We start from the raw sequence: 16,466 nt of genomic DNA on the forward strand, positions 1-16,466 counted from the left end.
GACATTGTCTAAGTCTTGGTAATTGAAGCAGTCGTAAGGGAGTCAACTGCCATAAGAGATGGAAAAAACAAGCAGTCCTTTAGCATAATCCCTTGAAACTCAAAGGTTTGCTGGAGTGGCTCTGGCCATTTTAATGTTTAATTCATTTTTTAATAATAAATAATAAACCACTGCAGTTTAATGTGCTGCTTGTTAACAACACCTTTCAATTGTCTGAGAAAGTGCTTCTGTAGCAGAGCATTTGGAAGGACAATGTCAGTGGTTCTAGGGCTTTTGGAGACAAGTGTCAAAACCTATTGCTTTGAACTCAGTTTCATTGCTAATGAGTTTCTTGCATGGAGAGTTTTAGGTTCCAATTGCCTCAGTTTAAATGCAGGAGGTGGAGTAAAAACCAACTTAACAGTCGCTTGCTTCATTCTGCATGTATCTTGAAACTTTTTTAATGCAATTTTATCCAAAGTGCAAGTAGGTCTTTGAAGGTACTGGCTTCCATGTGAACAGTAACATCTCTTCTCGGGTTTGGGTTTTTCTGGGGATTTTTTTTTTTGGCTTGGTTTGAAGTCCTTGGGTGGTCCTGCTTGCTGTCCTGCATCAGTCTCAAGCATCCAACAGGTTGTTGATGCTTTACCAGGTTTCAATACCAACAAGAGGTGCTGCTGGTGATCTTGGAGGAGGTTTGAAATGAATCCACACTCAGATCTGAATTTAGGATTAAGTGACTTTTCATACTGTGACATATCTGAATAAGATTGTTTTGAGTATAAACAAGTATGGATTTTCTGGTTTAGGCTGAAAAAGTTGAAACAGGTGGTGTCTTCTCCTTCCCAAGAACTGCCAACCTGTGCCTTCATCCATGACCTTCCTGTTCATCAGCTCCTGCATTCTGAAGCCTTTTGTCTCTTGGCAAAAGAATTAAACAAAACAGATACCTATTCAATATTCAGATTATTGAACAATGTCTCTTCAGTGCCCTGGATGAGTCATGGGTCTTGTTGAAAAATAAATGTAGTCATGTAGATTTTCCCAGTACTTGCCCACAAGGGTGTTTGTTGGACTGAATGGATAAACTTAAATCTGATATTTTTGTGCTCCAGTATTTGTCTTTGTAACTGTAATAGCTTGTCTGAGCTTGCATTCTGGACACTCACTGTGATGTGTTAGTACTGGGGAGCCCTGCATTGGTGGGTTTTTTGTACTGGGTTTCACATTAAATATGTGAACTTTCCGAAGTTCATAGATGAATATTGTTTTAAATGAATTGCTTGAAATCTTTTTATTTTAATAAGGAGATTCCAAGTGATTAGATGATTTGTAGTTACTTAATAGTACTCAGTGTTAAGGAGCTGTGGTGGTAAAAGCTGCTTATAATGTAAGAGCTTGAGGAAAGCAGAACTGGTTGGTGTCAAGTGGAAGAACTTGGGTGTGTTGTTGCTTCCTTGAAACCAGGTTTTGTTGAAACTTTTTGTTTAATTTAAGCTTTGTTCTGTTGTGGGTTTTTGAGGGGCCTGGCACAAAATGTGTGCTCGGCAGTTCTGCTGCTGTCCTCCTCCTCAGCCACCCTCATGATGGACAGAGTTTTTAGCACATTTAAGTGACCTTTCAACAGTGGTCATTAATGAAATTAATGACAGCACCAAAGCTGCACATTAGATTTGAGGTGAGCCCTTAATGAATTTCTATGGTGTGGACTTGGTGAGATCAAATGTAAGAGAAAGAAAAGGAAAACATAACGTGAGTTGCCTGTCTGACATTCATGGTTGTTCTAGTAGAGATTTTCTGAATAATTTAGTGGTATTTTTCTGTCTCCTGTCTGTTTCCCAGACTGAAAAAAGTAAGAAATTGGCCAGCAGAAAACCAGAGGCATAATTGGCAGGAAATAGATGAGCATATCCTAGGAAGGGAGGAGGTTGGTCTGTGTGAATAGGGAAGACTTGAGAATACAGCTTTTTGGATGGACCAAAATCTTCTGTGAATAACTCCCATGGGGGAATCCTGGAAAAAAATATTGGAGTTATTGTGATAGTAAGAAGGTAGAAAAGGTAAGAAGTCAATATGAATGAATTGAAAAGCAGTTTAATGAAATTACCTTAACAAGGGAATTATAAATTAATTATATAATCATAATTGTAAATTATAATACTTTGATAATATTGTGGGTATTATAAAACTCATTATATCATAACTATAAATTATAATTAATTACCTGGTTTAATGGAATGTCTGCCTGACCAGAGAAGGGTATTGAAACTAGATGAGCCTTAAGGACCCTTCTATCCAAAGCATTCTCTGATTCTATAAATGTGACCACCTCCCAAAAGGCAGCATTTTTAGTAGATTTCTCAGGTTTGGTCCAGTTAAAGGCACTTTGTATTTCTCATGCAATTGACAATCAAATACTTTCTATCTTACAGTAAGATTAGTAAAGGTAAATAACCAAGTAGCTTGGTAAGGACATTTAGAGGCAGTGCCATCAAATAAATGGACAGAGGACCAAAAGGTGCAGGACAGAATCCATATCCATAAGCATATTTTGGGAAACAGCATTTGCATATTTAGGCAGAAGTGGCAAGGAAGAATAATTGACTTAAGGTACTGCCAAACTGTCTCTTCCAGATCATAATTGAGGTTGGTAAGGATGTGTTACTGCAAATGAGTATTTTTCAGGCCTTTGATTATGGGTATCACTGCATGGGAGATTCTGAAAATGTGTTTGGTATGTACTGCTCTTGGTTTACCTTTTCTCCCTAATGTGCTTTGTTCTTAAGCAACCAATTTTAAAATCATCCCTGTGTTCAATATTTTGTTGTGATAAAGATGCATTTCACAAATAAGGTTTTAACAAACCTTAGTTCATAGAAAATTCAACTCCTGAGCCCCTGCCTTGGCAGCAGCCTGGGATCAGCATGTTACATTCAACCTCAAGCAGGTGCTGGCTGGGGGCTTGAGCATCTGAGACTGCAGACACCAAACCTGGCTTTCCTTTTGCTCTTTTTAATAGATAAACAAGGAAAAAGGGGCAGTTGGCAGAAACCACAAAATCATGGAATGGGCCAGGTTGAAGGGACCACAGTGGGTTATCTGGTCCAACCTCCCTGCTCAACATTTTGTTGCCAATGTTTGGTTCATGCTGTTCAGGGAGAACTCCCTTTCATCAGAAAATGCACTTAATGAGTAGCGTTGCAACTGGAAATAAATTGTAAATAAGTTTAGCCACCACAGGGACCCATGCTGGGGTTTCCCAAATGTGCAAGCACTGAACTGTTCTGGTCCTAATAGGGATTGATGGAGTTTTTTCCCTGCCTTGAGAGGATGTCTGTGTGCACCAGCTGGCTTGCTTTGCTGCCTTCCTTCTGTGAATAATTCAGCTGGTTTCCTTTTCTTTTTTTTTTTTTTTTTCCAGTTTATTATTCTGTAGTTCAGCCAGGATCTCTGAATCATTCATCTGATTCTTTGTAATCATGTCAGATGAGTTATGTGCACCCAATATATTAGTGAGGTCTGATTTCTTAGTAAAATTATATTGTATTATGCTGTTTATGTACCTTTAACATGAATACTGATGAAGTTTGGTTTTTTTTAAATATGCTAATGTTTTATTTTGAGAAGTCAAAGTATCTGCATTCATCATAAAATTTTGCCCAGTAGCCAACCCCCCACCCCCTCCAGCCTGTTATTTAAAGATAGAGTGTAGAACTTTTCTCTAAAAGCATGATTTTACAGTGCATGTGAGGGTATGGTAATGTAATGTGAGTAAACTAATCAAATCTGAAACCAAGACCTAGAAATCCATTGAAAAAGTTTCATAGTTTACAAATTAAAATAATCTGTGTATGGAGTAGACACTGCAGTTTACAGATATTCTCATGGTATTTTTTAACATACTTGGTGAATTTTTAGGTGATTTTCATGGTCTCATAAATGTGGTGGGTATTTCCATGGTCATGGATTTTTGAATTAGTGTGCTTCAGTATTTAGAGTGGTGCATCATGCCTAAATGGCACCTTTGCCGTGATCTTTGTGGTTGCTACCAAAGTTTAAATATGGGGTAACTTCTTGCATATTAATGGAGGGAGGAAATAAAAAAATCAGTGTTGCTGACATCTGAAAACACACCGTAAAGTTTCATACCAGTTTAATAGCCTGAAGTACCTTTGTTGTGTTAATCACTATGCCTTATATAATGAGTCTGTGAAGGATGTGAAGGAGAAGTTGTTGTGCTTTAGAAAACCTTTTCTTTGATTACTCCATACCTGGTTGTTTCTCGATTTGCATCTTCAGGGAAATCTAGAGACAGCTTTCATGGAATTTTTTGGGCATACCATAGAATGACTTGGTTCGGATAATTATTTCTGGCCTCCTTCATTATAATAGTTGGTTACTACATGTCAGGTTGTTTTTTGGGTATTTTATCTTTGATACAGCTAGGAAGTGACAAAAAGAAACTCAGAGTGTTTTCATTTCTGTAGTGCACTGAGATTTTGGTTGTTTTGAATTTCCATGATGGGGAGCACATTGCATGTATACAGCATTCTTTCTAAAGCTTTTCACTTTGGAATCTTACTAAAACAACTGTGTCAGAGCTATTCGTAAGGAAACACCAAGTTTTTGGTTTGAAGATTAAAGATCTTGTCCATTGATCTGCCTGACCACTCCTAGTCTGTTTTTTCCCAACTTTTGTTGGCTTTTGTGGAAGCAGACAGCACATTCCCTCTGGGCCAGAGGATTCCCATTCTTTCCTCCCCGTGTGTGTAGCTTTCCTCAGCCTTCTGAAGGGATGGCAGTGTTACTGATCTCCATCCCAGTGAGGACTGGAAGTGGTACCTGGTGTGGTAGATGTCACCCACAGGTGTACATGTAGCTGGCATCTGTCCGTCTGTGTCTGTGTTCTGCAGGGAGCTCCAGCAGCATAGAAGGGAAGTGGCAGAGTTGGAGCTTTTCCTGTCTCCCTGTGGACCAAGCTTAAGGATTTACTGCAGCAGTGGAAGAACAATTCATTAATTTGGCTTAACTGAGCCTAGAAACTGCTGCTAGGGCTGCTTTTGTGATCTAGTTATTTGACCTTGTTTTGCACTGTCAGATGCTGACTCCTGGCAGATGAAGCAAATAAGTGTTTAAGCCAGGTAATTCCAGAGTTTAAAAGGAGAAGCTCTCTCTTCTCCCTGTGTACACACACAGTTCACAAGTATGGGTTGTATGGAATAGAATAACCTGGAATGCACTGACTTTGCATGTCCTCTCTGAACTGCAGGATTCACCCACCCTTGGCTTTTTAAAGTTGTAAAATATAAGTAATGCCTTTGTCCTGCAACTGCTTTGAAATTTCAAGGTGGAAAGGTGATATATAAATCTGTCAGAATATAATTTTCTTATTCTTTCTAATTTCAAATTTTCTAATTCTAAATGTTACTTTGGATTGCTTTTTCAGTTGCAAAATTCCTAATGGCTTGGTCAAACTAAGTTTATTAGTTTTGATAATGCCTTCTATAATTTATTAGGCAATTAATGGTATTGTAAAATATAGTTCCATTGTGCAGTTGTGAACAGAGTGGAAGACCCGATCTTTTGCTATGCACATACTGGTCAAATTCCTTCAATTTCTATCATTAAAATACATATAATTAGCTAGTCATTATTTGCCTAGTGTCTGGAACTTGATGTTCCAGTGATTCTGTTGTATGTGCAAAGGTTTAATGAAATTCTGCATTTATATAGTTGTATATGACTGTGCTGCCACTTTTACATCAGACAAGTTTTGTACTTTGATAACTTGAATTCCCACAAAGGGATGCAAATCCTGCTGCAAATTAAGACTTACCAGTACCACACATTTTCAGTGAAGTCGTGCTAAACTTCTAATACTGCTTAAAGGCATCGTGATGCTCTCAGGATGTTTCAAATAGGGTCTTTGAAATAGAATTTCTAATGGCTTAGTCAAATGCATCACCATATGAAATGATCAGATGTCATTTCCATTTTAAAGAGATTCCTGTAATATGAAAGATTCCAATCAAGATGTTTTCACACTTCACTTAGCTCATCATATGCAAACTAAATTAACCTACCAGACCTACCAGATATGGTAGGCACAGAACTAACTGCCAGAGCCTATATCTCAGGGATGGCAGCGAGTGTTGGCTGCTGTACAGTTTGGAGATCCAAATCTTGCTTTGATTGCAAGTAATGATTTTCATCTTGTAGTTCCTTTGTTGCCTGTTGATCAGTTTGGCTTTTGCCTCATTTACACAAGTGTAGTGTCTGGGAGAACATGTAAGGTAAGTCTTGGAATGGGCACTAGTAGTAAGTTTGGAGGAGTTGTTCTGGTTCCTAGTTTAGGTGGTGATAAAAGCTTGTGGGTTAAATAAAAATGATTGTGAACTGTCACAAGCAGAATCTTTTGGTAGCACATCTGTGTGTGGCCCAGCTTGAAGCTCACAGGTGTGCATATGGAGAAAATATGTCCCAAACCATTTCTGGTTTTCTTTAGACTGTTTGATTTCTGCCATTGTTCCTTAACCTCCTTCCATCTTTTCCAATGTTTCTGTAGTTTATCTTAAAGAATTTGCATTTTGATCTTTGGTTCATCTTCAGGGTCTTTTTTAAAAAGGTTGTTTAAGACATAGAATTAGCAATGATGTCTGCTGAATTTATTCTTCTACCTCCACCAAATTTTCAAATACAGTGACAGCCTATCCCAGAAACATGGGGAATATGCTTTAAATATGTATGTTATCTTTTAGACTGGCAACTTGCCTGCCTTTCCAAACCACCCAGGAGCCGTCTCTGAGGCAGAAGCCAATACTGGTGTCCTTGACTTTATCCTGAAGGAATTGGCAAAGGTTTCTGCAGTCAAGGTGATGGACCTGCAATTGTGGCTGTGCTCACCAGTGGCCAAACAGTGCAGATCTTAAAGGTTTCATCTTGCAGAGCTGATCCAGCTGATTAGGTTCATCCATGTTTAATGTACAGTCAGCTCATTTAGAAATATTTCTGCTCTTGACCACTGCAAACTGGGCACCAGGAGCCATTTCCCTATCTTTAGCAAGTGCCAGGCTCTCACAGATCAATTCTCAGTTCCATTTAGTGAATTTGGCATTAAGATTCTTCTAGGTCCAGTGCTAATATGGTGGAATAGAACCATGCCTGGGCAGAATCAGGGTAACTATGTGACAGATTCTTGTGTCCACTAATGAAGAATATATTTTTATAGATAATTTTAAGAAATGCTACCACTTTCATCTCTATCTAGATTAATTTTCTTGGCACCTCTGATGTATTTTACAATATATGCTTTACGGTACTTCAGATATTTTAAGTAAATGTCTCTTTGGAAGAGAACTCTAACAGCTCAGCTCAGTGTCTGGCTTTATTCAGGCTTCCCAGCTGCCTCGCTGAGACCGAGGAACCTCAGATTGCTTTTGTATAATCCAGTAACTCAGGAGGAAGTTAGGCTAAATGACAGCAGCTGTGGCCCCGGTGTACCAGTGTGGCTCTTTTGGGAAGAAATGAGGGATCACAAAAAGCCCATATGATGGGTGAATCCCCCCGAGGCTCTGGGGCAAAAGGGGAACAGTTGTTAGGGAGAGCCCCACCCCCAGGCTTTGGAGCAAGGAACAAAGCCCAGCTTGGCTGGGCAGCACAGCTCAACCTGCCACAGCGTTGCAGAAAGCCACAGAGATGCTTTTGACTTTGTCCTTTGCTTAACCTCATTCAAGGAAAGTCCTTCAAGTCAGCATTCCAGCAAAATCAAAGAATTTCCAAGTGCTGCGAGATGCCAGCGTGTGAGGTATTCTGGTTTGAATAGGACTCTCTCTCCAACCCTGCCTTTTGATCATGGGTTACCTGTGCAGTTGGGTGGTACCTGGCAGAGGCTGAGCTGCACAGAGGCTTGGGATAAGGATTATGTGGGGCATTTTTGATGCTGTGCAAATTGATGTCTTCCCTGAGCTGACAGTGCAGCACATTTGTGTAAGGTACAGCTTTGATCCTGAAAGAATTTGCTGAGCTTTAGTCTTCCAAATAACTTCTGATTTAAGAAAAACTGTTCTTACTGGTGCTTCTTGTCTATTGATTGAGTTTTTTATTTCTTCCATAATTTATAATTATGCATCTCTTCTTCTGAAAGAAGCTATCTTCTGATATCCTTTTTTTTGTAAAAAGTGTAGTTGATCGTTTTGACCACATGTTCCCAGGCAGCCAAATCTGCTTGGCCATTTGTAGTGCTTTGTTTTAGTTTGATCTAATTCTCATTTTGATATAATAATACTATATATGCATAAAAATTATATTTTTGTGTATTTCTTCTGCAAATTTCTTTCCTGCTCAAGAAAAATGGTAATTTCTGTCTTGCGTCCAAATTTTATATATAATATTTATATGGGTTTATTAAGAAAAACTGGCGGATTGTAGTTTGAAATACCTGCTATGATTGGAACACTCCAGGATGTGCATTTGTTTTTCTTACCTGTTTTGAACAATGTCTTTGAACTCCCATTGCTTGTTTTGGAATGTCAGTAGCTTGAAATTATGCATGTTCACTGGATGGAGGTTGGGAATGGCAGAATGAAATGACTTTGTGTCTGATAGTCTTCTCCGATATAGGGGTAAGGCAGATATTTGAGTAAATGAAGAATATTAAGCAAAAAATTAAACAGAGCCCTTATGGTTTAAGGAAAGTACTTAAGAATCATTTAAAAATACAGAGTAAGAACTCTTCTGTGTAAAATCTGAGTGAGTAAAAGGGGTTCTACTTGGCCAGACGTAGGCTGAATCTATATATCTATATATATAATATTAATGCCTTTTTTGTTGTTTTTTTCCCCTGCATAGTTTGCGTTGTTAAATTCGTTCACTGATATGTTGCTGACAGAATATGCTTGATGCAAAGATTTAAATGTAGAATTTCTAAATAATATGTATTTATTTCTTCTTTTCTTTAGGAGACATCACTCAGAAAGGATATGAAAAAAAGAGGGCAAAGCTGTTAGCACGGTACATACCACTAATTCAAGGTGAGAAACTGCATGGAAGTTAGACCTTTGTGCCAAATCTGTGAAAATACAAAATGGAAAAGTTTTCACTAAATAGACTGCACGAATTATAATAGTATTTGATATGACATCTAACCAGCAGTGGGAAATGGCTATCACAGAGAAGTCCAGAGCAAGGAAAAAGCCTGAAATATATATTTTTTATAGTTTTATATGAAATGTTAAATGGTAACATTTTTTGTCAGGAAACTTCAGTTTGACAGCTGTGTCTGAGACTTTAAAATAACTTTAGGAATGAATAAAGTTATTGCTAAAATCAAATTGGCTGCTTTCTTTAGATGAAAATACTCAGTGGTCCTCACTCTCATGCTTTAAAATGTGCTGTTTTTTGCATTTGCCCTGTGCCTCACCCCATTTCCACACACTCCCTCATCCCCTCTGTTTCTTCAAAGTGCTGACTTCTTAATATATAAACTATTACTTCTGAAGCTGGCTGTTATCAGACTTCATCATCCACAGCCAAAATCTAAGTGCCCAGCTTTTAAAAATTTATTTTTATGCTAGGATACTGAAAACACTTGGGGTTTAGGGTTGTTATGCTGCCACTGAGATTTGGTGTTCTATTATCCTCCAATTTTCCATAGTTTGACAGATTTTAAGATAAGGGAAAATGAGAAGAAAACTAAGGTGAGTGGAAGCAATAATGAGACACTGTAAACTGAGACAGTGTTGAACAGCCAGAATGTAATCTGATGTTTCTTTTTTATGGTTTTGGTTTTTATTTGGATTTGGGGAATTATTTAAGAATAGATGTAGGTTTTCCCTTAGCAAATTTGTAATCTCTGTAGGCCAAGCAGAACCAAACTCATCTCTTTAAAATTGCTTGCTCCTTGCAAAGAAGCAGTTTGGAGTTTTAGGACTTGGACAGTCAGCAGCAAGCTCTAGCTGCACCTGCCACAGCTTCTCCTTACACCATTTTCTGGAAAGAACTGTCTCAGTTTTCTGTTCAAAATACCCTGTCCTCTAACTCAGCTTAGTTAAAGATTCTGAGACCAGGTGAAGTATGGCTTTTGACTGAGGATTCACAATTACTGGAAATATTCTATCAGTGCGCTTTGTCTCCTAGAAAGTCATGTCTTTGAATTTCTGTCTCATGTTTAATCTCACATCATCTTTGATTTATTCTGCCTTCACTCCTTTCTGTTGACAGTGGGGGTTTTACTTTGTATTTTTTTCTTCTCAGCTCTCACAGGGCTGTTTGCACAAATACTCAAGTACTCAGCTCTCAAGCATAGCTTAGACAACTCCAGTACTTTGTCTGCCATACTCCTTAAAGTAGGTTTAGATTTTCAGCTGCTTAAAGATTTTTCTCCTTGTTCAGCTATATTTTCCCTAATCGCCTTAAGCAGTAGTTTAATGAGTCAGCAAATCCTGTGGTTTGTCCTACTTGCTTGATACCACATTTCCTAAGAAGTACCAGAGTACCTGATTTTTTTTACCACTTCTGCCTAGATTAGCGTTAAGCTGACGGGAATCAAGCTTTAATATGCTAAAAAAAAATTAATAGACTGTTTGCTTCTGAGCACAAAGAATGATGTAAAAAGATAAAATTTGCTTAAAACATGAAGCTAACTGCCTAGTTCAGTTTTCTGACATATGCTCCATTAACCCAGTTCTAACTTGAAATTTCCTTAATTGACACAGCTTCAGCATGGCTCAGAATAGTGTGTGGGAGTCCCAAAGGCTTTGAGCCTGCAGAAATTTTTCATTGTTAACAATTTAATTGCAGCATTCCTGATAGGATTCATAAGGTTCAGTATCCATCAAGTTTTTGCAGACTGATGAACGTCAGCATTTTACATTTGTTGAGTTCTTGCTCTATGATTTGACATCCCCAGGACCACTAAATCATGTCTTTCTATAGCTTTATGTCTTAAAAGTGTACTTGCATGCCCATAGGTTTGGGTTCTGGGAGTTAACTTTTCCCTGTTACACCTCATCAACTGCCACCTACAAACTAATCATGTGCAAAGTCCTGTTCTCTCAATATCGTGTAGAATGAGTTGGGCTATCTTCTGCTGCACTGTATGGCTGAATCTGTGGGGAGTCAAATCATTACCCAGACAGTGTTAAACAATCCACAGAGGGCTTGGTGAACAGAAAAAGACACAAGTGGCTGCAAAGCACATTTTCAATTAACAGGAAAATTAATCAGAACACCCTGTGATTCAAGAGTCTCATTCCTGTAGATTGTTTTATAGTCTAAAATTCTAAATCTGCAGTGATGAAGAGTCAGTGGAAATTTAAAGATTTTGCTTAGGAACCATAGAACTCTCTAACTATATGAAAATAATAACTAGAATGAGTTATTTTTCACTGATCCAACAAAGTGCACTGTGCAAAATCAAAAAACAAGTGTTGAGTAATAGCAAGCATTAAACAGTGATTAATCATTTTAATGAAGTAAAATTTAACAGACAGTAATTGGCTTCCTCAGTCAACCTCTGCATGCAAATTCCAGATAAAACTCTGAGGAAATAATTAATTATATCTGTAGGCAATCTGGCATACTGCATGGTGAAGCTTCTGAGTGATGGATAACATCAGATACATGGCAGAGGGTGATTTTGAATATGAGTAGAGCTGGGGTGTAAAAGCATTCAGAAATAACAATGAAATAAGCAGCAATTACAGTGAACATTCTGTCCTGATAGGCAAGTGATGGTCTTATACATCCTTTCTAACACCTCAAGTAAAACTCCTGCCTTGTGATGGTTGTTTCCTGATTATCCTGATTTCTTAATGATGTTTTCACAGTTGCCTCTTTGGCTGTGCAAATGAGGTTGCAATTGCAGTTAGTGTCGTGGTGCTGCTTTACAGAGCAGTCCCTGGAAATTATTTCACTGGATTTAGTTATTGCTAGAATAACACTTTGGTGAGTGACTTCATTTCTCCTCTGATGTCAGAGTGATTCTGCTCTAATATTATTTTCTTTTATTATTTTCTTCTCTTTTCTTCCTTAGCACTTCTGCTCCAGCAAAATTGAAATGTTAGCCATTTTCTAATTTTTATTTTAAGGGAATATTATTATGAAACCTCCTCTAGTTTTGGTTGAGGCTGGCATGTCCCATGCTTCTATTTTTCTTACATTTTCATGGGTTTATGTCTCTAAATAATTTTTCTGCTGCTACCAGAATACATATGTGTTCTGTTCCCAGCTGCACCAGGTGATCTTCAAGGTCCCTCCAACCTGGGTTGCTCTGTGTGATTCTGTGTAACTGTGGTTTTTGTTTTTATATCTTCATGGGTATAAGCACTCACAAATCAGCCTCTCATTCAGTCAGAGTGAGATGAGTTTTACATACCCCTATACATTTTGTACCTGCAGTTCCATTTTTGGGGAATGTGCAACTTACTCTGGTGTCTTGGAGCCTACAAAAGCTTTATAGTTTCTTATAATTTAAGAGAAAAAAATATAAATACCTTTCTTGGTGCTATGGAGTTAAAACTCCCACTTTATACTATGGGTATAATGCCTGTGATCAAAGTATCTCCAACTTCTAATTGGCTAATTTGGTTGGATCTTGGTGTGCTTGGTTTAAATGAGGTATGTGAAAATGTAATGTGTTCACATAGGCTAGTTGGAAAAGCAGTTTATAGCTTCATTGCTCAGTTTCTCAAAATATCAAGAGATTTCTATTCTTGTGCCTTTTCAATTCAGTGCACATCCTTTTACATTAGGAGTGCTGGGCTGCTTGTGAAGCACCTCCTGAGCTGCTGCTTAAAATGGACTATTATTTTGAGAAATTAATGTTCTAGCTATTGCCCTGTGGGTGTTCTGCTTACCAGTCTGTCATAATGTCTAAGTATGTATGTCTCTTACTTGTGGGTATTTTCAATTAGATGGTTTAGTCAGTGTTTGGATTCTCTGAATTGGATCCAAATCCTGGCTTGTATTTGGTTTCATTGAATTTATAGCAAGTGTCTTCTAGGCTTTTGTATTCTTTGCTGCTGTTTCATGCTTCCTCAAATGTAAAGTGCTCATGCCCTTAAAATGGTTTCATGAGCTTCAGGTGGAAGCTTATGAGCTGGAATTTACTTCCTTGAGTAGAGGAAAATGTTACAGAATCATGGAAGGTTGTCAGACATAGTGCATGTGTACTATGCCTTTTGTTATCATTATTGTTTCTAATCTCTTGAATTTCTAATACCTTATTCTGGGAAATACCTTATACTGGACAAACCCTTGTTCGGTCCCTCTAATCTGGAAGGTGTGAACACTTCCAAAACTGGATCTTGAAGATAAAAAATGTGTGTATAGCAGGTAATATGTTCTTAGATGGGATATGACAGTAAAAAATGGTAACATTGAACTTGAGAGAGGACTGGATATTCAGTAACTGTCCCAGAGCCAGACCTCCACTTTCTGGATTTTCTGCCTTGTCATACCTTTTCTGTTCTTTTCACACTTTGAACCTGGCTGCTGTAGTTTGTTCCTTTCTTATTTCCAGACCCAATTCAATAGCTCCAGAAAGATTTGATAATGTACAAGGAGTCTGGAGTTTCCTCTTCCCCTCTCCTCTGCACAGAGCTCTCTAACACATTATGTTTTGAAAATTTGATCTCTACCCACCTAATGTCTTTATCTTGCACATCCTCCCCACTGAGACCAGCAGAGAATCTTCTTTGTCCTGTCAGCTCTTCCCTGCTCTTACAGTAAAATTGTTTTTGCTTGTATAAATAAAAATTGCTTGAAATGCCAGTATTAGTCTTGGTTCTCCAATGCTTGAGGATGGACAAACACAGGAATACTAATTTCACCCTGTAGAAGCAAATTGTTCTGTTAGTTGGAACAAACATCCTTTTCAAGGTGACTTCATTCCTGTTAGCTTTGAGCAAGTTAAAAATTGAGAAAATGCAGTGATAGTGGATAAAGTGCCTTTAGTAAATGTCTTTTCTGTAAAGGTACTGGTGTGAGTGGGGAAACTTTGCCTAATTACCCATCTGCTTTTGCTGAAGGCTAAGGTAGTGATTTGCATAGTAGGAGAATAAATGAATAAGGTCACCAGGCTTGTGGAACAGCATTTTAGTTATGTAGCTTAAGAGTCAGATGCACTATCTTACTATTTTTACCAAAAAATGACATTTTTCAGATTCATTGTTGGTGTTTTCACACTATGGTATGAAACCTACTTTGAGAAAGCAAGAAGGGAGACTTAATCCAAAGAAACTGAGTTGTGGTTTCTAACAGTTCCAAGGATTTCTTGCCTCCTCCTAATTTAAAAGGAGTTTCTGAGATTCACTGATACAAACTTCATCACAATAACTCTGATTCACAAAAATCCGAGTCTCGAGAGGAGGAGTGTGTTGTGGTGTTGGAGTTGGTCATGGGCTCCTGTTGTTATGTGTGGTCACTTCTTCCTTGCTCCTCCTGCCTCCAGGATTGGTGTGGCCAAGCAGTAGTGCTCAGATTGCACATGACTCAGGACATCCTGCATGCAGTGCAGGTTGTCATCTGGTGATGGGTTATTTTCCAGGTTATTTTCCTCCCACAGGGGATTGCAGAATGGAAAAGGGGCTCTTACAAATCCTGATTTCAAGACTCTGTAGTTACTACAAGACTACAAATGGGAAGAGTAAGGAATTTGGAAGAACATGAATCTCTTTTTCTGCTTACCACGAACAGTCCTCCTGGAGGAAAAGAAATGGCACACCAAAAAAAAAACATTCTGGTTTTCTTTTGCTGTCTTTTTCACCCAAGGTCTCTTTTGACAAAATTACACAAAATTTATGTACATATGATGTTTTATGATAATTTCTTAAGTAGTCTTAGTTGAGGGAGGCTCCCAGTCCTGCTGCCTGTTCTTTTGTACCATCATAGTTATCATGTTATCCCTTTGCCTTGGCTATTTGCTTGGCTAAGGCTTAAGGAGATGACTTGCCTCAATCTTTCTAACATACTCTAAAGCTGTTGTTTATTGTTTCCAGATCAACAAATCCCCCTGGACTGTTGACCTGTGGTTATGGAAAACTTGTGCTCAAGTGAAATATGGAATAGAATTCTGCAGTGTTTTTACCACTTTTGAGATCTGTTGAATCAATTCATTTGGCAGACTACATTTGTTTTTCTCATACAAACAGAATTCTGCTTGAGTGTTTCAAGGAGTGTTAGGTCTGTAAATTGGTAAACACACATTCTGTTCTGCTCCACTGAGGGCACTTCGGTTTTTTTGCTGGGCTGTCTCCATATTTCCCATTGGGAAATGCAGTTGATGTTAGATATTTTGTCATCTGTTTAAAAAGCTTTACTTTTGGAAAATAGGAAAAATTAGGTGAGAATGTGTTTGTTCTTTATTACAAACTGTAAAAGAAAGGAGCTTATCTCTGGAGTGGGACTAATTTCTTAAAATTTAGATCTGTGTGAATTATGAAATGTTCCTTTGTTTTTCTATTGCTTAGGCTCATGTTTACCACACCCACACCCTGAACCCATATCTAGCTCAAGGTTGCCTCTTCAATATCCAGAGGTGTTCACTGTTAGCTGCAAAGGGGTTGGGAAGGGGATTATAGAGTGCATTCATCTAAAGGTCTTAACAGATACCCAAGAAAGCTGGTATATAGTAATTTACCTTGTCATGAAGATGATAAAACACTTTCCCTGAGGATATTACATTTAAATAGAGTATTTGAAAGTTCTTTTTCATCAACTGGGGTAGAAACAGGATATTTAATCCTATTTTATTTCTAATGTAGAGACTGTATCTTACTGAAATGCCTTCATAAAAGTATCTTATGTTCCTAGATTAGTTAGTAGTTGCCAGTTTCTTTCCTGATACTCACTTTGTAACAAAGGGAACAGAAACCCTATGAGAGAGGAAGGAACCTTTTCCTACTTGTTAAAGTAAGATCTTGCCTTACAAAGGAACCGACCCAGATTCCTCTGGAATTATGTCTTTTATTCAGTGAGAGCTGCTTTTGGTAAATATTTGCATTTTGAAAATGTGGTATTCAAAATACTTTGTTTCCAAAATGTGTTGTTTTCAAAAGACTTGGGAAAGCAAAAGCTCTCTAAGGGAAAGAAGGAGTGAAATGAATATTCAGCCCTGTGTGGTACAAGGGCTGAATACATACAGTGACCTTGATGCAGCAGGTCTTACATGGCTGAGGAAAGTTCATTGTAAAACATAGCACTAAGCTAAATTTATGTTAGGATTGTGCAAAAAAACCTTCCAGCTGCATTGGAATTTTTATATTTTATTTTGAAGTGCGGATGTATAATTTGCAAATGGAAGTTTCTAATCCAAATGTATATTGTCCTTGATGGATCAAGAGCCAGCAGGAGTCATCTCATTTTGGGGATGGAGAAAGGATAGTGGATATTTAATGGTTACTGTCCACCCTTTTGATTTTTTATTCCTTTTGTGCTACAGTGTAAAATTGAGATTGATCTTCCTGATTATTAGCAACTGCTTGGGGTTA

General features: G+C 38.0%; 1 protein-coding gene across 8 annotated transcripts in view; it reads left to right on the forward strand.

The window, feature by feature from the left end:
• Positions 1 to 16,466, forward strand: part of DIP2A (disco interacting protein 2 homolog A) — a 75,978-nt gene that overhangs the window by 12,364 nt on the left and 47,148 nt on the right. For all 8 annotated transcript variants that reach the window (XM_021532561.3, XM_021532563.3, XM_021532562.3 and 5 more), the window contains exon 2: positions 8,937 to 9,008. In XM_021532561.3, coding sequence (XP_021388236.1) covers positions 8,937 to 9,008 — 72 coding nt within the window. The remainder of the gene's footprint in view (positions 1 to 8,936; positions 9,009 to 16,466) is intronic.

The sequence above is a fragment of the Lonchura striata genome, chromosome 8 (genome assembly GCF_046129695.1).
Source record: "Lonchura striata isolate bLonStr1 chromosome 8, bLonStr1.mat, whole genome shotgun sequence".
Classification (NCBI taxonomy): domain Eukaryota; kingdom Metazoa; phylum Chordata; class Aves; order Passeriformes; family Estrildidae; genus Lonchura; species Lonchura striata.